A 25290-nucleotide genomic window follows, 5' to 3' on the forward strand; every position below is an offset into this window, starting at 1 on the left:
GTATTAAAGCAGCCCTAAATCATTGCCCCACAGATGGGTTTTGGGATTGCAATGACATTGTTAAGGAGGCCAAGGTGAATAAGGTCTTTTGCAGACACTGTGCATTTTTCATATGCATTTTCCTTAGCTGCCTTGGCAGTGCAGTGCAAAAATTATATACTATCCCCCTTGGCATTTTGATGGTTACTGGTTAGCCAAGTTGAAAATATATAGGCAAAGGATTGGGAAAAAATGTCAGAGTTGCCAGTAATTGTTTCCTGAACCCTCTATTTATTGTGCCTGGGATTTTTTAAAGCCCCATACTGCACATACACAGTCAACTGCCACAGGTATAACATACCATACAAAGAACAACAGCAGTCAACAAGATTGCCTTGTACAGAGTGGTTCCTATCAATATGACTAACCAAACACATGTAAATCTGCCCATGTTCAACTGACCTTCATTGGTGACCGAAGTGGTGATTTTGAAGACTTAAATGCGACTCCTCCAGAAATTGGTACCTGTCTGGGTCTCTTGATACCTGTAGGGTCATCTCCTTCCCACACTCTCTTCTTACTGGAGGCCTGTGGTCCAGGTGTTCTGATTTGTGGTGGTCCAGGTGTTCTGATTTGTGGAGTAGCTGCATTCATTCCACGATTGACATCAACTGCTGCTTTTGCTTGTTGCTAGTTAAAAAAAATAAAGAAAAATTACACCTAAACCCCACACAATTAGGATGGACAAACGCGGGAGACAGCGACAAAGTATAAAAAAAAAAAAAAAAAAAAAAAAAAAAAAAAAACATAACAGGAAACCTGATGGTCCATAATGTTGACAAGAAGAAGATGAGAATATATAATACAGTGATAAAATACTGCAGGGAATTTGTATAAGAAAGTGTGAGCTGGAAAGAGTTCCCTATCAATTTAATGATTTCTGCTCTTGGGCTGGATTCTTTTTTTTTTTTTTTGGGGGGGGGGTATAAAAAAGGACAAGTTAATAGTTATCTTGGTTTCTTACTAATAACAAATGTCAAACCTAGATCTGAAGGTATGTATAGTCTTTGCATTTACCACTTCGGAGGGAATTTATTCCCAAGCTTCACAACTCTATATATGAGACAACTTTTGCCCACATTGCTATTACATCTGTATCCTTTTATCTTTATACCATTATTTCTGGTCACTGAGTCTGTTTAAGGTGAAGAAATTTTTTTATGATAAAATATTCAATTTCTTTGGTAAAGTGTGTGGAAGAAGAAAGTTAAGAGTAAATGTGAATAAGAGCAAGGTTATTAGGTACAGTAGGGTTGAGGGTCAAGTCAATTGGGAGGTGAGTTTGAATGGAGAAAAACTGGAGGAAGTGAAGTGTTTTAGATATCTGGGAGTGGATCTGGCAGCGGATGGAACCATGGAAGCGGAAGTGGATCATAGGGTGGGGGAGGGGGCGAAAATTCTGGGGGCCTTGAAGAATGTGTGGAAGTCGAGAACATTATCTCGGAAAGCAAAAATGGGTATGTTTGAAGGAATAGTGGTTCCAACAATGTTGTATGGTTGCGAGGCGTGGGCTATGGATAGAGTTGTGCGCAGGAGGATGGATGTGCTGGAAATGAGATGTTTGAGGACAATGTGTGGTGTGAGGTGGTTTGATCGAGTGAGTAACGTAAGGGTAAGAGAGATGTGTGGAAATAAAAAGAGCGTGGTTGAGAGAGCAGAAGAGGGTGTTTTGAATTGGTTTGGGCACATGGAGAGAATGAGTGAGGAAAGATTGACCAAGAGGATATATGTGTCGGAGGTGGAGGGAACAAGGAGAAGAGGGAGACCAAATTGGAGGTGGAAAGATGGAGTGAAAAAGATTTTGTGTGATCGGGGCCTGAACATGCAGGAGGGTGAAAGGAGGGCAAGGAATAGAGTGAATTGGAGCGATGTGGTATACCGGGGTTGACGTGCTGTCAGTGGATTGAATCAAGGCATGTGAAGCGTCTGGGGTAAACCATGGAAAGCTGTGTAGGTATGTATATTTGCGTGTGTGGACGTATGTATATACATGTGTATGGGGGGGGTTGGGCCATTTCTTTTGTCTGTTTCCTTGCGCTACCTCGCAAACGCGGGAGACAGCGACAAAGTATTAAAAAAAAAAAAAAAAAAAAAAAAAAAAAAAAAAAAAAAAAATTGAACACTATCAATTTGGGATCTACACAATTTTAGAGAATATAATTCTAAATCTTTGTGTTTTCCTTAAAAGTCTCCTTTCTGAGTGAAGGGATTAGTCTGAATGCTAATTTTTTTAATATGCCAAAGGTTCTCTTCATCTTTATTCAGGTTTGGACCAAAACTGAACAGTGTACTCAATTTGAGGTCTACCCAGGGCATTGTGAAGGGTGAGCATCATATCTCTTGTTTTGCAGTTTACACTTCTAACAATGTAACCTAACATCATTATTGTATGCAGCATTTGCCTATACTTAAATCTGTCCAATTCACCTGTTTATCTAAATCACTCGTACATCTTCAAGCACTCTTCCTTTGAAATGACTGTTTCTTAATTTTGTTTTATTAGCAAATTTTTAGATGTTACGGGTGAAATCTCTCTCTAGGTTAGAGATATAAATGTGTGGATCCTAGGACTGAGCCTTGTGGAAATCCATTAGACACATGAAGCCAATCTGATGCTTTCTAATTTAATACTACTTTTTCCTTCTGTTATAGCAAATCTACTATCCAAGCACCGATTTTGATCTCCTAAGCTGTGAACTTTCATTTTATTTTGCAGTCTTTTATGTGATACTTTATCATAGGTTTTATAAAGTCCAAGTATAGATATTAGAGTTCAACCTGGATTCCCAGTTGCCGCATACATAATGAGAAAGGTTAATCAGATTCTTTAAATGCAATCTTTTATCCTGGAAACCAAAATGTGCAACTGAGGATAACAAGAGAATGAGTGCCATGAATCTTCACTAACAAAACAGACTGCAGAGCAATCACTGAAAGGATTTTAAACACAATTGGGAAAGAAATATTCAGGGAAAATAATACAAAACCATGAGAAATTAAGACAAATAACCTGTGGACTAATATCACACAAAAAGAAAATAGAGCAAAATGGAAAATACTAATAAAAAAGTGGATGAATAAAAGGGCACGGAAATGAAAACGGTTAGCAATGAGAGAAGTAAAATTCAAAGCTTGATGAGAAAACAAAGAATGCAGATTTGGATATCATTAAATTCCACATACGAGAACAGAAAAGGAATGTAGAGATTCAGAACATGGAGAGGAACCTGAAATTACTATTCACACACACAAACAAGGTAAAAAACAAGAAATCAAAGACTGGGCACTATAACATGGGAGAAAAGTGTAAAAATCATCCCAAAGACTATACAGGATGTTAACAGAACAATACACCAATTAATCTAATCACTTTTATAATGAAAAGATAAGCATTCATGTCTACTTCCTTTCAAGAGGCAAGGGGAAATGCTATCACCAATGCAGGAGAATGACCCCAAAGAATATGCAGCATTTTAACTGAACAATACACCATTTAATGTAATCACTTTTGAAGAAAAAAGATAAGCATTCATATGTCTTTTTCCTATCTAAGGGCAATGCCATCATTTACACATTCATTTTCAGAGTAGAATTTTTGTATCACACTAATTTTCATCTATTATGCTACCATTAACCAACTTCTATTTTACAATATGATAGTAGGACTCTTTACATATTTCTATTTTCTAAGAAAAAAGTCAAAAACAGATACCACTGATACTTACCCTCTTATTTTTTTCAGCCTCTTTCTTCATATCACGAGAGTCCCAAAGTTCTTCAATGTACTGAGCAATCTGTAAACCATGAACCATGAAAGGTCGACCCTCTTGTTTCTCCCATGCCAATGCTCTGCTCATCAGATGTTCTTGCACCCTAGGTATTTCCTAAGAAAGGGAATATACTATTAAGAAAATAGTGAAATTATTTTTTATCTAGATTATGATTGGGTTTCTCAAATTCATCAACTTTATCCCTGGGGATAGGGGAGAAAGACTACTTCCCACGTATTCCCTGCATGACGTAGGAGATGACTAAAAGAGGAGGGAGCGGGGGGCTGGAAATCCTACCCTCCAATCTTAAATTTTCCAAAAGAAGGAACACAGAAGGGAGCCAAGTGAGGATTTTCCCTCTAAGGCTCAGTCCTCATTTCTTAACACTACCTCGCTAATGCAGGAAATGGCGAATATGTATGTATGTATGTATGAAGATGAATTTTTTTTCCAAGATATAAGAAATAAGGTGTAATAAAATACATCAATACAGTGCAGAGATACTCCAGCTTGCAGCCGTCCTGTTCTGAATTCATACCTTCTCTTTTCTGCTGCTTGCTATGACTAACATAGGGATATAGTTTTAGAAATACAGATTAACCCCTTAACACTTCCATCTGGACATTTAAGTGAGCTGGGCAATGCCTCTAAATGGATATTATGCTTCAAGATTTGCACCTCAATCTCAAGGCCATGCAATGAACCTAGATGGTGGCTAAGCCATGCTGGTGAGAGCACATCTGCATGAGTTTTCTAAGAAGGGAAATGAGCAGCATTTCAGTACATTTAGAGGAACAGGCAGATCATCCTTAATTCTTTGATGATGATGATGATGTGTCTTCAGATTGTAAGAGAGCACTTTTATGGACAATGACTTTCTGCATCAGAAGTTGACTAAGATGAGGCAAGAAAAGGTTTCCCAGCAAATGGAGGCAATGTTGCCAGCAACCACCTGGCCTAGGCAATGCTGCTTCTGACTGATGTAGCTGGTAATTTTACATACTACAGTATTATAGTTTTGCTGTTTTGAGAAATTATCAATGATGAACACTGATTATAACAAGAGAACATTTATCATATAGGATAAAAAGTAGGCAGTAGTTGGCAGCCACTGACCAGGGAGGTATATTACCACGCCTGGGTATTTGGAGGGTTAGTGACGGCTACAAAGTGAGCCAGCACTTCGCTGGCTGTCAAGCTGCACTCCTTTGACCCAAGTGGCTGTCTTTTCTTTCTCCCTCACCCACATGTAAATTGCTGGTATTCTGTTCACAAACATACAATCTGTCCTTGTCACTCATAACAAATGACAACACTTTACTTACACAACTCATTCTTTTTAACTCTGGATTTTCTGGCACAGAGTACTATGCACAAACCCTGTTTTAGACAAAACGTAAGGAGCAACAGATACAAGTAGGAGGTGGGAACATTAGACAGGAGCATTTCATAGAAACAATAGGTAGAAGAAATGGGTAGGAGCATTAGCTGGGAACTTGAGGTAGAAGTAATGGGTTGGAACATTAGGGAAGAACACTGGGTAGACACATTAGTAATAGTTGGTAGGAACATTAGGTAGGAGCCTCTGCAAACACCGCACAAGAGTTGCTCTGTGCTAGTGGCTTATCAAGGGTCAGACAATAAAGGCTAAGAAGTGGTGCTGGAGTTCACTAGTTACGAAGACTATTGCTGTGGCTACCCCCTTGAGGGAGTTCCAGTTGGAAACAGGTGTCAGATATAAAGATGTATGTGGCATGAGAAAGGTGGGAGGTGGGCAGATTAGAAAGGGTAGTAAGTGGTGGGATGAAGAAGTGAAGTTGTCAATGAAAGAGAAAAGAGAGGCATTTAGACATTACTTACAAGGAAGGAGTGCAAATGACAGGGAGATGTATAATAAAAAAAAAAGCAGCAGGAGTTCAAGAGAAAGGTACAAGGGTTGAAAAGAGAGGACAAATGAGAGCTGGGGAGAACAAAAAGATGTTTTGGAAGGAGGTGACTACATTCCTTTAGACAAGAGAACTAATGGGAATATCAGTGAAGGGGGCAAGGAGGGAAGTAATAACAGGTAGTGATGGAGTGAGAAGGAGATGGAGTAAGTATTTGAAGGTTTGTTGAATGTGTGTGATAATAAGAGTGGCAGATGTAGGGTGTTTTGGTCGGGGTGGTGTGCCAAGTGAGAGGGGTCAGGGAGAATGGTTTGGTTAAGAGAGAAGACGTGGTGAAAACTTTGCCAGTTGATACGAAAGAAGACGTGGTGAAAACTTTACCGGTTGATAAGGTTTGGATAGTACTGCGGTAGAATCTATTAAGAAAGGGAGTGACTGTGTTGTTGATTGGTTGGTAAGGATATTCAATGTATGTATGTATGGATCATGGTGAAGTGCCCAAGGATTGGCGAAATGCATGCATAGTGCCATTGGACAAAGGCAAAGGGGATAAAGATGAGTGTTCAAACTACAGAGGCAGTTTGTTGAGTATTCCTGAGAAATTTTATGGGAGGGTGTTGATTGAGAGGGTGAAGCTATGTACAGAGCATCAGACTAGGGAGGAGCAGTGTGGTTTCAGAAGTGGTAGAGGATGTGTGGATCAGGTGTTTGCTTTAAGAATGTGTGTGAGAAATACTTAGAAAAACAGATGGATTTGTATGTAGCATTTATGGATCTGGAGAAGGCATATGATAAGGTTGATAGAGATGCTTTGTGGAAGGTCTTTGGAGTATATGGTGTGGGAGATAAGCTACTAGAAGAAGTGAAAAGTTTTTACCGAGGGTGTATGGAATGTGTACGAATAAGGAGAGAGGAGAGTGATTGGTTCCCAGTGAAGGATGGTCTAATGCAGGGGTGTGTGATGTCCCCATGGTTGTTTAATTTGTTGATGGATGGGGTGGTTAGAGAGGTGAATGCAAGAGTTTTGGAGAGAGGAGAGAGTATACAGTCTGCTGGAGGTGAGAGGACCTGGAAAGTGAGTCAGTTGTTGTTCGCTGATGATACAGCTCTGGCAGCTGATTCGAATAAGAAACTGTAGAAGCTGGTGACTGAGTTTGGTAAAGTGTGTGAAAGAAGAAAGTTAAGAGTAAATGTGAATAAGAGCAAGGTTATTAGGTACAGTAGGGTTGAGGGTCAAGTCAATTGGGAGGTAAGTTTGAATGGAGAAAAACTGGAGGAAGTAAAGTGTTTTAGATATCTGGGAGTGGATCTGGCAGCGGATGGAACCATGGAAGCGGAAGTGGATCATAGGGTGGGGGAGGGGGCGAAAATCCTGGGAGCCTTGAAGAATGTGTGGAAGTCGAGAACATTATCTCGGAAAGCAAAAATGGGTATGTTTGAAGGAATAGTGGTTCCAACAATGTTGTATGGTTGCGAGGCGTGGGCTATGGATAGAGTTGTGCGCAGGAGGATGGATGTGCTGGAAATGAGATGTTTGAGGACAATGTGTGGTGTGAGGTGGTTTGATCGAGTAAGTAACGTAAGGGTAAGACAGATGTGTGGAAATAAAAAGAGCGTGGTTGAGAGAGCAGAAGAGGGTGTTTTGAAATGGTTTGGGTACATGGAGAGAATGAGTGAGGAAAGATTGACCAAGAGGATATATGTGTCGGAGGTGGAGGGAACAAGGAGAAGTGGGAGACCAAATTGGAGGTGGAAAGATGGAGTGAAAAGATTTTGTGTGATCGGGGCCTGAACATGCAGGAGGGTGAAAGGAGGGCAAGGAATAGAGTGAATTGGATCGATGTGGTATACCGGGGTTGACGTGCTGTCAGTGGATTAAATCAGGGCATGTGAAGCGTCTGGGGTAAACCATGGAAAGCTGTGTAGGTATGTATATTTGCGAGTGTGGACGTATGTATATACATGTGTATGGGGGTGGGTTGGGCCATTTCTTTCGTCTGTTTCCTTGCGCTACCTCGCAAACACGGGAGACAGCGACAAAAAAAAAAAGTTTGAATGGAGAAAAATTGGAGGAAGTGGAGTGTTTCAGATATCTGGGAGTAGACTTAAAAGCAAATGGAACCATGGAAGCAGAAGTGAGTCACAAGGTGGGGGAGGGGGCAAAAGTTTTGGGAGTGATGAAGAACGTGTGGAAGGAGAGAAAAAAATGGATATGTTTGAAGGAATAGTAGTTCCAACAATATTACATGGTTGTGAGGCATGGGCTATAGATAGAGTTGTACGGAGGAGAGTGGATATGTTGGAAATGAAGTGTTTGAGGGCAACATGTGGTGTGAGGTCATTTGATCGAGTAAGTAATGAAAGGGTAAGAGAGATGTGTGGAAATAAAAAGAGTGTGGTCAAGAGAGCAGAAGAGGGTGTGTTGAATGAGGGCAACATGTGGTGTGAGGTAGTTTGATCAAGTAAGTAATGAATGGGTAAGAGAGATGTGTGGAAGTAAAAAGAGCGTGGTTGAGAGACCAGAAGAGGGTGTTGAATAAGGGCAATATGTGGTGTGAGGTTGTTTGATCAAGTAAGTAATGAAAGGGTAAGAGATGTGTGGAAATAAAAAGACAGTGGTTGAGAGAGCAGAAGAGGGTGTGTTGAAATGTTATGGACATATGGAGAGAATGAGTGAGGAAAGGTTGACAAAGAGGATATATGTGTCAGAGGTGGAGGGAACAAGAAGCAGGAGACCAAACTGGAGGTGGAAAGAAGGAGTGGAAAAGATTTTGAGTGATCAGGACTTGAACATACAGGAGGGTGAGAGGCGTGCTAGGAATAGAGTGAATTGGAACGATATGCTATACTGTGATTGACGTGCTATCAATGGACTGAACCAGGGCATGTGAAACATCTGGGGTAAACTATGGAAAGGTCTACGAGGCCTGGATGTGGATAAGCAGTGGTTTCAGTGCATTACACATGACAGCTAGAGACTAAGTGTGAATGAATGTGGCCTTTTTTGTCTGTTTTTTCTGGTGCCACCTCGCTGGTGTGTGTGTGTGTGGGGTGGGGGGAATGCTATTTCATGCGTGGCAGGGTGGCGATGGGAATGGATGAAGGCAGCAAGTATGAATATGTACATGTGTATATATATGTACAAGTTGGAAAGGATCACAATTTTGCACGTGATCAAGATATTCCTATGAGTCCATGGGGAAAATGAAACACGATAAGTTCCTAAGGGCACTTTCGTGTAATAATCACATCATCAGGGGAGACACGAGAGAAATATAAGTCAGTTGATAAACATCAAAAAGACAAAGCTCGGACGCCATCTGGTAAATAGGATTATCCAAAACAAGAATCAAATGCCTTGTTTAAGCATTTTAAAAACTATGATCATTGTACTGACTGGAGTAATGCCATCTCAGTTATTAACTCTAACTCTATTACCAAGAGAAATATCATTGAATCTTCTATCATTAAATACACAAAGAATTATAATGTTAATATTAGTGATGGTCTATGCAAATTAGATAACTTTATTGTTGATAAAATTTGTAAAATGACAAGTTCATGAACGCTCATTGTATGTTTTGGACAATCACGTTTACCAAATGGCGTCCCAGCTTCGTCTCTTTGATGTATATCAACTGACTTGTATTTCTCTCTTGTGTCTCCCCTGATGATGTGATTATTACACGAAAGTACACTTGGGAACTTATCGTGTTTCATTTTCCCCATGGACTCATAGGAATATGTACATGTCTGTGTATGTATATGTAGAAATGTATATGTATGTATATATGGAAGGTATTAAGAATATATGGTGTGGGAGGCAAGTTGTTAGAAGCAGTGAAAAGTTTTTATCGAGGATGTAAGGCATGTGTACGTGTAGGAAGAGAGGAAAGTGATTGGTTCTCAGTGAATGTAGGTTTGCGGCAGGGGTGTGTGATGTCTCCATGGTTGTTTAATTTGTTTATGGATGGGGTTGTTAGGGAGGTGAATGCAAGAGTTTTGGAAAGAGGGGCAAGTATGAAGTCTGTTGGGGATGAGAGAGCTTGGGAAGTGAGTCAGTTGTTGTTCGCTGATGATACAGCGCTGGTGGCTGATTCATGTGAGAAACTGCAGAAGCTGGTGACTGAGTTTGGTAAAGTGTGTGGAAGAAGAAAGTTAAGAGTAAATGTGAATAAGAGCAAGGTTATTAGGTACAGTAGGGTTGAGGGTCAAGTCAATTGGGAGGTGAGTTTGAATGGAGAAAAACTGGAGGAAGTGAAGTGTTTTAGATATCTGGGAGTGGATCTGGCAGCGGATGGAACCATGGAAGCGGAAGTGGATCATAGGGTGGGGGAGGGGGCGAAAATTCTGGGAGCCTTGAAGAATGTGTGGAAGTCGAGAACATTATCTCGGAAAGCAAAAATGGGTATGTTTGAAGGAATAGAGGTTCCAACAATGTTGTATGGTTGCGAGGCGTGGGCTATGGATAGAGTGGTGCGCAGGAGGATGGATGTGCTGGAAATGAGATGTTTGAGGACAATGTGTGTTGTGAGGTGGTTTGATCGAGTAAGTAACGTAAGGGTAAGAGAGATGTGTGGAAATAAAAAGAGCGTGGTTGAGAGAGCAGAAGAGGATGTTTTGAAATGGTTTGGGCACATGGAGAGAATGAGTGAGGAAAGATTGACCAAGAGGATATATGTGTCGGAGGTGGAGGGAACGAGGAGAGGAGGGAGACCAAATTGGAGGTGGAAAGATGGAGTGAAAAAGATTTTGTGTGATCGGGGCCTGAACATGCAGGAGGGTGAAAGGAGGGCAAGGAATAGAGTGAATTGGAGCGATGTGGTATACCGGGGTTGACGTGCTTTCAGTGGATTGAATCAGGGCATGTGAAGCGTCTGGGATAAACCATGGAAAGCTGTGTAGGTATGTATATTTGCGTGTGTGGACGTATGTATATACATGTGTATGGGGGTGGGTTGGGCCATTTCTTTCATCTGTTTCCTTGTGCTACCTCGCAAACGCGGGAGACAGCGAAAAAAAAAAAAAAAAAGATTGTATGGGCATTTATGTAGTACATACATGTGTGAGTGGGTGGGTTGGGCCATTCCTCATCTGTTTCCTTGTCCTACCTCGCTGATGAAGGAGACGGTGATTAAGTATAATAATAATAATTTTTTTCAAACACATTCACCATTGCCCACCTTTGCAAGGTAGCATTAAGGACAGAGGAGTGAGCCTTGGAGGGAATATCCTCACTTGTCCCCCTTCTTTGTTACTTCTTTTGGAAAATTGAAAATGAGAGGGGAGGGTTTCCATCCCCCTGCTCCCTCCCTTTTAAGTCACCTTATATAACACACAGGGAATATGTGGGAAGTATTCTTTCTCCCCCATATGTAGATAGATAGATATACACTTACATTTTTTAATTTTTTCTTGGCCTTCTCTTCTTGTAAAAGTGCTCCTCCTCTTGTGTTGAAAAGTCGGCTTGGGTCCTTGGCCCTCTCTTCTAATTCCAACACTTGATCAAATAAACTGAGAAAATTTGATACCAATCCAAACAGTTCACTGTTTTCCTTGTAATATTTCTTCCATTTCTGTACCTCTCTCTCACAGACTACTAAAACTTCCTCATTAGCTTCACCTGTTAAATTGTAATGCCAAAGAACAAGAATTACAGAATGCATCGCGCAAGAAGCAAGGTGTTAATAAAGTGGAAGGATGCAATTTTATAGCACAGGATCAACTGGGAAAAAGGAAAGCAAGCTCTTGAGAGACATTTATAAGTCTAAAACAATCTGAGAATCTTTGGGCTTATGGCTTTCACACTACACCCACCCTGGCATATCAGGTTGAATACACTCCTGAAAAGTTGGACATCATACAGAATTGTGGAAAGTTATAATATTATTCCTTTAACACTCCCTTTACATACTTGAAAATACATACCTACTGAAAAAAAATATGCCCCAAGAAATAATAAAAACAGACTTAAGAATACAAATGTTTTTGTTACTACAGTCTTTATGAGACATAATTTGATGCTTTAAAAAATATCAATAATAATAATACTAAAGATACTTAGCAATAAAAATGGTATCAATATATTCAGCAGATTAGAATGCTTGTAATGTATTTTAGCACCATATGCTGTATCTGGCCTTCAATCCGAACACTTCAGTCTTTCCAGGTTTTCCATTACATCTTTCATTGCATGAAAAGGTGGAGATGCCTGAGCACAGGCTTTTATTTTGTATTTCATGTTATCTACTGTCCCCACTGTCAATAAAGAAAGTCCCAACACATTTGAAATCTAAGCTTTTCTTCCTTTGTAAACCACCTTATCATATCCAATTCTATGCCTAAAGTAACTGATTTGGGGTTTTCCAGTCATCTTCACACTTATTATCCTGAAAAGCTTGTAAATGCAGTGCTGTGATCTTACTTTTTCCTTAACTTTTATGTTCAAATCTATCTTCTGGTTCACTTCCGCTCATTTGTAGCATCTTTCGATCAACTTCTAATCCTTTCTAATACTTCTAATGCTTTCTTATACTTCACTGCTGAAATACCTCTAGAGAAAACATTCTCCTCTAATCTATCCTCCTATAACACCCTCTGTGTTATGTTTATCTACTTTCTCAGTTAAGATTCTGCGGTAAATATAAAATCAAGGAAAATTGTGTCCATTCTGTTCTTGCATTATACCTTCACATGCCATTGTAATGGGTTAATAATAGGTATTGCATACTTCATAACAGAGAGAGAGAGAGAGAGAGAGAGAGAGAGAGAGAGAGAGAGAGAGAGAGAGAGAGAGAGAGAGAGAGAGAGACAGACAGAGATAGAGAGAGAGAGAGACAGAGAGAGAGAGAGAGAGAGAGAGAGAGAGAGAGAGAGAGAGAGAGACAGACAGACAGAGAGAATGGTATTGCAGCTTAAATTCTTAAAAAGGCATGACAGTACCACTGATTGGTTAGTCAGGATCTTCAATTTATGTCTAGTCCAAGGTGATGTGTTTGAGGAGTGGAAGAATGCCTATATACTACCATCATATAATGGCAAAAATTTAATGCTCAGAGTACAGAAGTATAAATCTCTAGAGTAAACCTGTTAAGACGTGTGGGAGAGTGGTGAACTGAGAGGATTGTTACATACACATAGTATCAGATTAATATGGAGCTATGTGGACTAAGGAGTGGAGGAGGATATGTGGATCATGTGTTTGCTCTGAAAAATTTATGAGAAATAATTGGAGAATGAAAGGAATTCTTATGCAGCATCTATAGATCTGGAGAAATCATTTATAGGCTTTCAAGAGATGCCTAATGAAATCTGCTGTGAATATATGTGGAAGGAAAGCTACTAGATGTAGTAAGCAGTTTTCATCAGGAGCACTGTGTAAGTACAAGCAGTATGGGAGGAGGGCAAGTCGTTCCAAGTGAATGTAGGCCTACATCAGGGTGTATACTGTCACCATGGCTGTTAAATCTCTACATGGATGGGGTGGTGAGAGAGGTAAATTCAAGGGTCTTGGGGAGGGTTGGGTCTACAGTATGCTGGGGGGTGAATCAACTGCTTTTTGCAGATGACAAGGTTCTAGTGGCAGACTCGAATGAGAAAATGAAGAAGCTGGTGCCTGAGTTTGAAAGAGTATAAGAAAGAAGGCAGCTGAGTTCATGTGAAAACAGTAAGATTAAGAGGATCAGCAGGGGTATGAGAAAGGTTGGTCTGAATGAATTTGAAAGGGGGAACCTTGAGGACATGGAGTGCTTTAGATACCTCGATATGGATGGGGCAGTGGATGGAGCAATGGGAGCTGAAATGAAGGAAAAGTCCTGGGTGGGAACAAAGTTAATGATAAATTATTATCAAACAACTCCAGGAATACTTTTATGGGACTCCTATCACTACACCCTATGCAGAAGCAGAAAAATGACAGATTCCTTTGAAGTAATATGGTCCAAAACATGACTGGCTATTGACAGTGATACACCCTCACTGAAAGTGATTTTTCCCTCAAGGCTAAGTTTGGTGACACAAAAGATGATATATATAGAATTCTACATAGACTGACCACTAGCTAGCTAAATATATAGACAGATTAGATCAACAGACACAGATAGATAGGCAGATATAAATATAAATAAACTGACATATAGACATGATTACATAGATACATACAGATTATGGTGGAAATGATTTTGCTGACCTCGTTTCCTTCACCCTAACTCAACAGGCATGTGCCCTAGCCTCTTTTGCCAGCTTACAAGGTCAGGATTACAGACCCTGCAAGCTGACAAAAAGCCTTGAATGTCTACTTGCTGAGTTGAGGTTAGGGATCCTGGTTCATCAAAACGAATTCTTAAAAATGGTCCTTGCACTGTACAAAATCTAAAGCATTCATGGAAATTTTAGTTAACCTAAGGATAAATCAAAGCTGTTATCTACAAGCGGTATGTCAACCATGTTCATGCCTGAAGCATGTTTCAAATTTAAACAAGGAGCATCAACCAACCTGAGCAAATTGCTTTAACTCTATCCCTCTCACTTTTATCAACATAGCACTTGTCCCACCAAACTGTTAGCTCTTCCTGAAGCTTCTCTATGAAAAAGGACATGTTCTGGAGACGCAACAACTTTAGTCTCTCATGCTCTTCTTCCAACTGCAAAATAATTAGGGCTTTACATTAAAAACAAAAATCTGTGATAGCATGGAATTAATGAAAAAATCCCACAAATTCTAACAAAAGGTACCCTACCTAAAGTGAAGAGTATGGGTTACCAAATCTGTATTTCAAAAGATAGGCACTTTTTCAAATCAAGTGAATACTGCATCACCACACATTCATAACCCGTAAGAGATGGTATTCCGGTCAGGTAAAAGAAAAAAAAAAGGATTTCCTTCATGTAAGGTCTGAGGTCTGTGAACAGGGTAACCCTTCTCACCAAGGTGGGTCCTCACATTATAGGCAGAGATGATGTGAGATTTAGCAAAAACAGTTCTGATGGGAAAAAGATTTTTCTTTATCCTAATCAATCAAACAATAAACATACAGCCTTGCAATAAACCAGTAAAGCTTTTTGATAATCATCGTATACTATTAAAACCTTTAAACATTAAAAAGATTACAAATGAATATGAACAAGCAAGCAACTCCACTGTACATGAACTATATGTACCACTGTCTTAACATTCCATTGTTCAGTGAAGACAACAGACAGCTTATGCAAGTTTTCATACCAGGAATTTCTCAGTATGACAAATAGCATAGGATAATGAAGAAAATATTTTTCTAAGTATAAATTTTTTCCTTAGCCTTTAACACCTTTCAGACCAAGACAATATGGCAGGGAGTTTATTTCAAGAATGGGTTGAAACCTCAAAGACAAGCACATGATGTTTTCACCATAAAAGAATAAATGAGGACACTTAGAGAACACTGTATCTATTCTCAACTGCTGCAGCTTAGTACTCATCTAAAACACGAAACAAATGCAAGGATTTTTCCAAATTATACCCTTAAGCCAAAATTAAGACCTAGTAGAATTAACCCTAATATTTTAACATGTGTATATGTCTGTGTATGTATATGTATGTATATGTTGAAATGTATAGGTATGTATGTATATGTGCATGTGAGAGCGTTTATGTATATACATGTGTATGTGGGTGGGTTGGGCCATTCTTTCGTCTGTTTCCTTGCGCTACCTCGCTAATGCGGGAGACAGTAACAAAAAATATCTATTTTGACAAAGATGTGCTGGTAATAAACCAGACTACCTTTTTGCTTATAATTTTATACATAATCTTATTTATAAATGTAACTAGTGTATTATTCAATATGTGATGAATAAACATACCTTTGCTATGTTTGATGGTGTATGCTTAGGAGCAGTAGCAAGAAAAGCTTGTTGTTCTTCATGATGAACCTGCAGTAGCCCCCAAAGAGTGGCAATTTTTTCACGCAATTCTAGTGACTTTGCCTGATATTCATGAACACGGAATTCAAGATCACTGTGGACTGTCTGCAAAGAAGTTAAAAAAACGTAGAAAGTCACTTTCTAGAAACATGTCAAAATTAAAGGATATAATATTCAGAATGAGTGCAATTTACATCAGTAAAGAAACAGTGTTCTACTATGTACAGTACATGGGAAGACTGTAACATAATTAGAATTGAAAACACAAGAAACAAAACATAATTCATCCATTCATAAAGTAATTCTATCAATAATAAATATAATGGCATACACACTCAAAACGAAGTGAAGAATGTGATAATCTGGTTCAGAAAGAAATGGTATTTATATTAGTGCAGAAAGAGACAGTACAGCTGTTTAACACATGATAAATCCAATATCCCAGTGGTATGGTGGCTGTGGAGTATGACTGAAAATAGTGACAAAACGAGCCAGGAAACGGCTGTATCAGAGGACAGAAAAGAACTGAAAGACCTATAAGCACAGGGTTATTCCTTGGGAACCTTACCGTTAAAAGAAACAATAAACAAGGCCATGCTGAACATTTTATTTCCATACATTTTGACACTTCCTCCAGTTTTTCTCCATTCAAACTTACCTCCCAATTGACTTGTCCCTCAACCCTACTGTACTTAATAACCTTGCTCTTATTCACATTTACTCTCAGCTTTCTTCTTTCACACATTTTACCAAACTCAGTCACCAGCTTCTGCAGTTTCTCACCCAAATCAGCCACCAGCGCTGTATCGTCAGCGAACAACAACTGACTCACTTCCCAAGCCCCCTCATCCACAAAAAACTGCATACTTGCCCCTCTCTCCAAAACTCTTGCATTCAACCAAACTCATGATATGATATATCTCACTTGTCTGTGCTCCAGAGAGTAGTAGAGCCTGTGATTTCAAGTCTTTCCTAGTAGTTCAGTTCACATCAGTGTGGACCACGTGCATTTGAGTACTAAAGCCCTGAAAGGCATCATCAATGATTTTTCTTTCTTGTCTTCAGGATCAGCAAGATCCAGCTTACCATATTTTGGGGAGGCAATTCACTATCTTTAATCATATGATGGTCTTTGTGTTCCACTGTTATTCTGTATTACTTTCTTCACTTCCTGTACCAGGGGAGTAGGAGCATATTCCAAAAAAGCATACTGTTTTCTGTGGCCTGGTGGAAGAATTTGTTTTCATCAGTTTCTAGTCTCTCAGGGTTTTCTGCTGATATGATTTTCATATCTATCCTTGTATCATCTGCAAAAGATGATACAAGTGGGCCTATTTACAACTTAGGATTATCTCCAATATCATAATAATGTGCAATGTCAGGGCAATGGTCAAAGTATTTTTGGGATTGCTCTGCTTCCTCATTTGTGAAGAGGGGAGATGTCAATCAGTTTCAAACTCTCAAGGATGATGTCAAAGGATATTTTGTACTCCAGCAAATGTTCATAAACATTTCTTTAAAGTTCCAAGTGTCTAGTGCTGAGTCAGAATGCAAGGACATGTTCTCAATGGCCCTTTTAGCCACTCAATGTCTTCAGAAGGATATCTATGCAAACCAAGAAATGCCTCTAGATGGATGTTTATGCACCAAGTTTCCTCAACTTCAAGGACACACCTATCCTGGGCAATGGCCAGGGAAGAAGTGCAAGATAATTTCTCTCCACAATCAGTCATTCGCAAGCCATGCTAATGTGAGCCCACTTTTGTGATTCTCCTACAAAGGATACTCAGTGGCTTTCAACTACATTTAGAGGACTAGGAAGATGATCCTGAATTATTTGAGGATGATATGTATTCATATTGCATGAAAATATTTTATGGTCAGTGACTCTTCCAGCACTGACAGTTAACCACAATGAGTCAGAAGGTTTTCTAGAAAAACTGGGTGAGTGTTGCCAATATCCAGGTAAGCCTGACAACAGTGCATCTGACTGATGCAGCTGTTTCTTTTACAACTTTTCTACTTTCACTGATGTGAAGACAGTATCAATTAATCACATTCATTATAACAAGAAAAGATTTATCATATTAGTATAATGTAATCAGTAATAAATTGTTCAATGTAAGTAAAATAAACAATAAAACATGCACAATTGCAACTCACTTCTGCACTTTTTATCAAGGGCTTAAGGTGTGTGTTTGAGCAGTAAGAGAGGAGAGTGAGTGGTTGTAAGTGAAGGTTGATCTGTGGAGGGTTGTGTAAAGTCACCAAAGCTGTTAATTTGTTTATGGATGGGGTTGTGTGGGAGGAAATGCAAGAGTCTTGGAGAGAGGAGCAAGTATCCAGTCTGCAGGAGATGAGGGAGCTTGGAAAACAGGTCAGTTGTTGTTTGCTGATGACTCAGCAACCAACAAGCAAATACCAATAATATAACTGTGTTTCTAAGATAACATACCCTCAGTTGCTGTAAGTAAGCTTTCCCAAGAGGAACATCCTCATCATCAGAGCATATAACTTCTTGTGAAAATGAGTCTTCAGGTGACTGTTCCAACTGTTCTAAGAACATCAGCAATCCTGCCTTCAGTTTTCTGAAGGTTTCTTCACGCTGCTCCTGTAAAACATAACACTAAAGTTTAATATAAAAATACCTCAAAATCTATTCCAGGAAACAAAAAAGTTATTACTCCTAATGAATAACTAATCAATATATAATCATACTGCACCAAGATTAAATCCATTTCCAAGGAGTACACAGGTGCATACAGCCTCCCAATTATCCTCAACAAACTACAATTGGAAAAATTCAAATATGATCCTATACATTATACTCCTAGATGTTCTTCAGATAACATCAATCACTATATATAAAAAAAAATTACAGATGGATCACAAACTTTTGCATGTTCTTTAAAACTGAGAGAATGAGATAGCCATTATCATTAAGAATAAAAAAGAATCACAAGCCCCTAAGCAAGGTGGCCTACAGTTAAATTCACAATGCAAAGTAATAATGATAATTCAGTGTTCAAAGGACTCTTACATGCGGTACTGCTAACAATAGAGAATGCCTATCAATAAAACTACTTTACCATATAAAATGAAATTAAATCAACATTCTACTAATACACTTCAACTTCCCCTGCATAAAAATAGAAGGCAGAAACAAAAATCCTTAACATCTAAAATTTTACTTTGCTTATGGAGTTATGTGATATGCAAAAAAGCAATTCCCTGAATATGTAAGCATGTTCAGTTGATGAAAAAATCCTGGCTACTTTAGATAACATAATCACACTGATACGGTGAATAAACATAATGGTTCATAGTCAGTCTGCTGCAAAAGCAGACTCCTTTCCATGAGCAAATCTATCTGCCAATTTACTCAGGCAATTATTAAAGATCTGCGGAATTTAAATTGCTGGCACAAAAGCATGGGTTGTAGATCTTCATGAGGCCCCTTTTCCCAGACAATACAGATTTATGTGAGGTCTGGTTAAGGGAATAAGTTAAATGAGAAGTCAGTTCCCCGCCAACATGAAAATTTTTCATACTTCAGTCAAGTTCTGACACTAATTACAAATGAGAACTGGAACTAATTGATTAATTGTACCTTCTCTTTCTCCATGCACTTGATATGTTCTTCCACTGCTTGCAAGTCTTCAGCTGATGGCACTAAGCCAGATGGAATGTAATATGGAGTCTCTGACAAAAGTTCACATAAGCCCTGAAAAAGGGTACTGAATAAGAACAAATCCATTGACATAATCATGAAGACTAATGATTATACATCTTAGAAATAAATAAAGATATGAAGATGGGGTGCTTATATAAACTATGAAAATGAAATGAGAATAGCCATGGGACACCTCAAAAATGCAGTGAAAAGAAATACTTAAAAATGTTTGCGAATCAAATGTAATTAGCCTTTGCAAATCTTGCACACTCTTCCTATGAGTGGATAGATATGATTTACAAATTATGTTAGGACTCCACAGTTTCCTGAAAAGCTGTAAGACATGATGGAATTCCCCAGTAAAACTAATGTATGCCAGAATAAATGGACATATGGGTAGCTTTGGGTTAAGGCTACGGTGAAACAAAGATGTTTTTTGGTAGATTGGTTGTTCTACTAGACAAAACAGTAATACTGAAATGGAGAATGCTGAAATGTTTAAAAGTCACTGATGTCCTTGTATGCAAATAACAGTTTTCAAGTAAAAAGAAAAGATTTTTGGATACAGAGAAGAATTTGAAAGTAAGACAAAGATGATTCTCAGCATGAGCAAATACATAGTAATTACAATATTGCCATAAGTGAAAATGGCCAGTAAAAAAACATGCATTCTATTGTACAGCTAGTTTTTTACCTGCTATTCAGGAAGAGATTTGAAAACTGAAAATTCTATGAAACCATCTTTTACAATATTTACCTAGGAAATCATTGAAGACAATTATTCTACGAAGTTGTTTAAAAGAATCAACACAAACACTCAAGTCCCACCATAAATTACAAAACTTTACCTTGAAAAACTAACTACCAGTCCACATAACCTCGTTCTTAAGCTAAGTGTTATACAATATACAGGAGTACTCAACCTACCTGGGATAAGTACAAAAACATTCTGATGAAGCCTACATGAATGGTTGTCAACAGTTCCAGACAAACTGTGCACTGACAATTATGTAATATGTATGGGGACAGCAAAACAGTGTTAACAACCACATGATGTGAGGCGAGCACATTGTGCTTACCTTGCAAAATCTCATTATGGATGCTTGTAGGTAGGCACTCCTTGCCATGTAAGTTACACTATAAGTAAGGAATAATGTACATTTTCATCATAGATATCCCTGGGAACAGGAGAAAGAATACTGCCCACATATCCCCTGCATGACAAAAAAGGCAATTAAGACAAGAGGGAGCAAATGGCTGAAAATCCTCCCTTTCTATATTACTTTCCAAAAGAAGGAACAAAGCAAGGAGCCAAGTGAGGAATTTTCTCTCTAAAACTCTTTCAGCTGTTCTTGATGCAACCTCACTCACACGGGAAATGGCGACCACGTATGAAAAAATGACATTCAGCATTACTGACATACCTCATCCTTCTCTTGTAAATGTCTTAGGTTCTCTAATCTCTCATTCTTTGTTTGTTGTAGTCTTTCTACTCTCTCCTGTAGCAGAGCATCTAACTCTAGCAAAGTAAGACCTTCTACAGACTCCTCTGGGTCAACACACAACTCCTAAATTAGAAAAAAGAGAATTATATGGAGTACCCTGGAATTTGGCAAATACAAGTTTGTTTGAATGACAAATTCTCAAACTCATGTATCTTAGGACTGAAGATAAAAATATATCAAGGCAAATCATTAAAATAAATATAGAATGTAACCTTATCATAAGTAAATAAAATACAAAACATGGAAATGCAAAAGTGGTAAATTTTTTTTTTCTTTTAAGGGTGTCAAAAAGGCACAATGTGAAATGTGCTAAAATAATTCAGCCTGTTATACCCTGCTGTTCCAGGGGAAACCTTAAACAAGACAAAATTATAACAACTAAGGATGATATTAAGTATGTATGCATCACACTTACTTCATAAAGTTTCAATATATCTCGGGTGTTTCGTTCAATCTTGTTGGTGATTCGTGTTTTCAAAGCTGTTTCATCATCAATAATTTTCTCACACAAATTCTGAAAAAGAAAACATGAATTTTCTGCATCATATGTGCATTCAGCAATCAACATAATGTGGGATTCTAAAGTCAGAAATATAAACACTATAAATATGTAGAACCATATTTCAAATTCATGTTACTATTGTAAAGACATGTCTGCTGTTTACATGTACAGAGAAGACAAAAGAAGTCATTTCTCCTTAGCAATCTGGGACCTCGTATATAGTTATGCTTCTATGTGACCACTGATATGGCTGCAGTATGGATGAGGCTCAAGATAGAGAATATAACCAGAAAAAAATAATCTCCCACTTGGTAAACTGGGACTCGCTCTTACAAAAGTACATTTACAATATGAAAGCCAGCCAATACATATTTTACAACCAACGCAAATCACTTCTTTGATGCAAATACTTCATAATTTCATCATTTAGTTCCTTTTTCATTCAAGAAGAGGTTTATCATACAGCATCTAACTAAAGAGAAAGCACTTAAATCCAAAATTTCCCACTTCTTCAAAAACAAATGCATATTGTAGAAACCAAAATTAATATTATTTCATCTGGTATGTTTTGGCCAGGTCTCAAAGCTTCTTGAAAGTCTGCACCACTAAAACAGTTCTGAATGTTGCCACTTCGCAGTTTACAGCTTTCCCTGTCAAGCTGCAGATGCTCACTGCTACTTCGCAGACCCACACTTATTGTGGGAAGACTTGCAATTACCACAATCCCCTGATTTACACTAGCTTACTTTGTGGTATTTTGCACTTAAAACAGATGAAAATTAGAGAACATGTTCAAATAATAAATGCAAGAATTGGCAGTTGCAAAAGATATGAAATATTCAATGGTTTTGCCCTTCATATTGTCTCAACATATAAAATCTTTGCTCTAAGGAACATAATGTCAGGACAATTTGTTTGTTCACTCATGCATTTTTCATTATAAAAACTAATGTTAGGACATTCTAAGGTAATTTTGTTCTCTCATGGCAAAATGCTGTTTAATTTATATCCTACCAAATGGCATGATACATTTCAGTTAAAATCACACTAGCTGGCTGCAGCTTGTAGACAATAAACATATGATACATGCCATGGTGTGTGTACCTGCTTCCAGTTACATGCTGCCTTCAAAATAAGTGTAGCCATTTCACTTAGTCTATAGAGATACAACTACTCTGGTAGCAAAGTTAAGAGGTGCTTTGGTGAGAAACTCATGGCTATAGCAAAGCCCATTGGTTTCATTCGCCCAACTGTGGCCACCATTTGGAAAAACAAGGAGAAAATTGGATGAAGCTCTTTCTCTCTGTCACCTGCCACTTCACTATGTCACAATCACAATGTCCTCAATTTATGACAGCTTAATCTGCAATGTTTTGCGAACAGAGCACTTGAAAAATGAGGCTGCAGGCTCTAGCCCCAAAGGCTCTTAGATGTTTTCTCTAAGTCTATTGGACAAAATGTTCCTGAAAAGAAGTAAAAGAAATACCATACCACAATGTGACCATAGAAGTGACGTCTTCGGTCTTCACGTTGATCTTCTGTAAGACCGATATCATCCCAAACAGTTTCTAGTCGGGCCAATGTGCCATCAAGCTCTCTCTCTGTTGTGGATCTCAGGCTGAAACAAATTACACATCAAATATCAAGAAACAAGTAAATGTAATGCATTAGAGAAAATGTATATTACTGCGGTAACTTGCTACTCCATGTTCATTACAAAATGGTCACACCATTCGACTGTTTGGAAGGTAATTTCCATTCATTTGCCATTCGTTCCTCAAAGGAAGTATAATTTTTTTTAAGATAATCGATGCATAGTATAGGCAATCGTTATTATGCTAACTAACAGCAAAATAGCCTTCATCTCAACCGGTAAGCTAACTGGGGAACCACTAGGTCAATTGAGTTTTACGGACGAGTCGGCAACTATAGGTCAAACGTTATTTTACCAATACATACATTACTGCTCTCATTACTCTGACTAAATGGTGAACTGAATATATGATATACATCAAGCTACCTCATCCAACCAACCGAATCTAACAATCTTATCTACACAATCTCCCTCTTTTACCCAACCAAATGTATCCTACCCAAGCAAATCGACTTTAACCTACGTAAATCTAATTTAAGGTTAAGATCAAAGAGTATCTACATTCATTGGTTAGGACACACAGACAGCGTTTGAACTACTGATATCAATGGGGCACCGGTGAGTCTAAGGCTATTTTGACAACTAATCGGCATAATAACCATTTCATGAAGTATACCATGCAGTCACTGTATACAGTATTTCACATTCATAACTTAAGTGCTGTACTGAAGTAGAGCGACGTGACATATTACCATATAGTAAAGACATGAGTTTTTTCATTTCCTTAATTCTAATCTGTGGTTTCTAATTTCTCCATGACATTACGGACCTCTGATGGTTAAACGGTCTGCAATTAACTAATTTACACCACCTGCTATAAATATTGCATTCACCTTTGGCCTTGTACAGTTGTCACACTGTATGATTATGGCAACATAAGGACATTACAACTTCTCACCTAGTATTTGCCATGATATATAATACCGTCACATCAGACAACAAAACAAATTTTGAATGGAGATCTCTTATGGCGGTGACGTCACTGACGTGCCAAAACTCATTAGAGCTTCTTTATTTCGTCATTTTACAAACAGTCATACGTGAAAATGGTAGTATCATTCTACTTTCATGAAATTTCTTTATTCACTGGCAAATATGTGAAATCTGCTGGCGTACAAGGAATGACTGCAACAAAAAACAGTGAAAAAAATATATATAAACATCGAGACGCAAGTACAGGAGGACAGGTGAAGGGATCATAAGTATAAATTTCCGACTCCCGGCCATTAGGGTTCATATAATGCTTTGCTTATGACACGATAGGAGAAATATATATATATATATATATATATATATATATATATATATATATATATATATATATATATATATATATCATATGAGCTGTACTTTGTGAAATAATAGAATCATAGTTCGCCATCAGTTGTTACTTCCAACCAACTACCGTCTATTTTCTGGTTATTCCAATAAATGCAAACGGAAAAAACTTTAACAAAGACGAAATGCTGGAAATGAAGGGGAGTAAAAAAGGAACCGTAGATAATACAGAGACTGATATGATAAGATGCACACCACGCAGTAAGAGAATGTGGAATAAAAAAAAACACAATAAAGAAAATATGGATATCTTTATATTGGCCTGAAAAAAACAGAACTAAAAGAAGTTAGAATATATGTCGAACAGGGTACAGAACTAAAAGAAAGGAGAGAGGAAGAGATAGTAAAATACTGGAGCCAGACATACCACAAGCACAAGAAAAAATGACACAAGTCAGTGGAGTTTCCATGATTGGAATGACGTGGAAAATAAATGATCATCAGGAAACACATGATGTGGAAAATACAATTGTCTTATATTTATTTTCTTCATGCCTTTCAATACTGTAAAAGCATTTATGATCAATCTCTACCCAAATGATTCAAGTAGGGAGCCACGAAATATTCTGAACTGTTTCAGAATAAATGTGGAGAAATTTTGTCTTTACGGACATAAAGGCTAACAAACATGTCATCTAAAACTAGGTCGAACAAAATCCGACACATTTTGCATCTAGAACTTGAAGGGAGGGAGAGAGTTGGAGATAATACATTTAGCATAACTGTCCTACTCTCTGAGAATTATGATAGCAACAATGAATTTGGAAGATGCAAGAATTAACATAGAACAATTAGTATATAAGTGAATATGGCCTGAAAGTAAATACAGAAAACATTACGATTCCACAACAATCAAATAAAATCAGTACCTGTGCATGAGATAGAATAAGTTGGAACTACATGGTATATGGGGGGGGCGAAGTGATTCCATTTGGCTGAACAAGGACTCATAAAATGATCAAGATAACTATAAACTAGCCTCCTGTCATTAATCACACAGACCTTAAGCACTGCCATTTGAAT

General features: G+C 38.2%; 1 protein-coding gene across 2 annotated transcripts; it reads right to left on the reverse strand.

Moving 5' to 3' along the window:
* Positions 1 to 417: 417 nt before the first annotated feature.
* Positions 418 to 25213, reverse strand: LOC139766139 (protein regulator of cytokinesis 1-like). Of its 2 annotated transcripts, none has more exons than XM_071694385.1 (11): positions 25137 to 25213; positions 22767 to 22893; positions 21189 to 21287; positions 20693 to 20836; positions 19206 to 19319; positions 18051 to 18206; positions 15536 to 15700; positions 14190 to 14337; positions 11095 to 11318; positions 3765 to 3923; positions 418 to 669 (listed from the first exon to the last, which is right to left on the reverse strand). In XM_071694385.1, the coding sequence occupies exons 1-11, from the start codon at positions 25196 to 25198 to the stop codon at positions 433 to 435; spliced, it is 1635 nt and encodes a 544-aa protein (XP_071550486.1). In that variant the 5' UTR covers positions 25199 to 25213; the 3' UTR covers positions 418 to 432. The 2 variants fall into 2 exon arrangements, with proteins under 2 accessions (XP_071550486.1, XP_071550487.1); XM_071694386.1 differs by lacking the exon at positions 25137 to 25213 and adding an exon at positions 23828 to 23937.
* Between the last annotated feature and the right edge of the window lie 77 nt (positions 25214 to 25290).

Source organism: Panulirus ornatus, chromosome 57 (assembly GCF_036320965.1).
Source record: "Panulirus ornatus isolate Po-2019 chromosome 57, ASM3632096v1, whole genome shotgun sequence".
Classification (NCBI taxonomy): Eukaryota; Metazoa; Arthropoda; class Malacostraca; order Decapoda; family Palinuridae; genus Panulirus; species Panulirus ornatus.

Excerpts from the sequence above, each read along its gene's own strand:
- LOC139766139 (XM_071694385.1), bottom strand. The coding sequence starts at position 25,198 with ATGGAATCACTTCGCCCCCCCCATATACCATGTAGTTCCAACTTATTC. Across the intron at positions 20,837-21,188 it reads ATATATTGAAACTTTATGAA|GAGTTGTGTGTTGACCCAGA; the intron begins GTAAGTGTGATG and ends TTTCTAATTTAG. Across the intron at positions 3,924-11,094 it reads CCAAGAAAAAATTAAAAAAT|GAAATACCTAGGGTGCAAGA; the intron begins GTAAGTGTATAT and ends TCCCTTTCTTAG.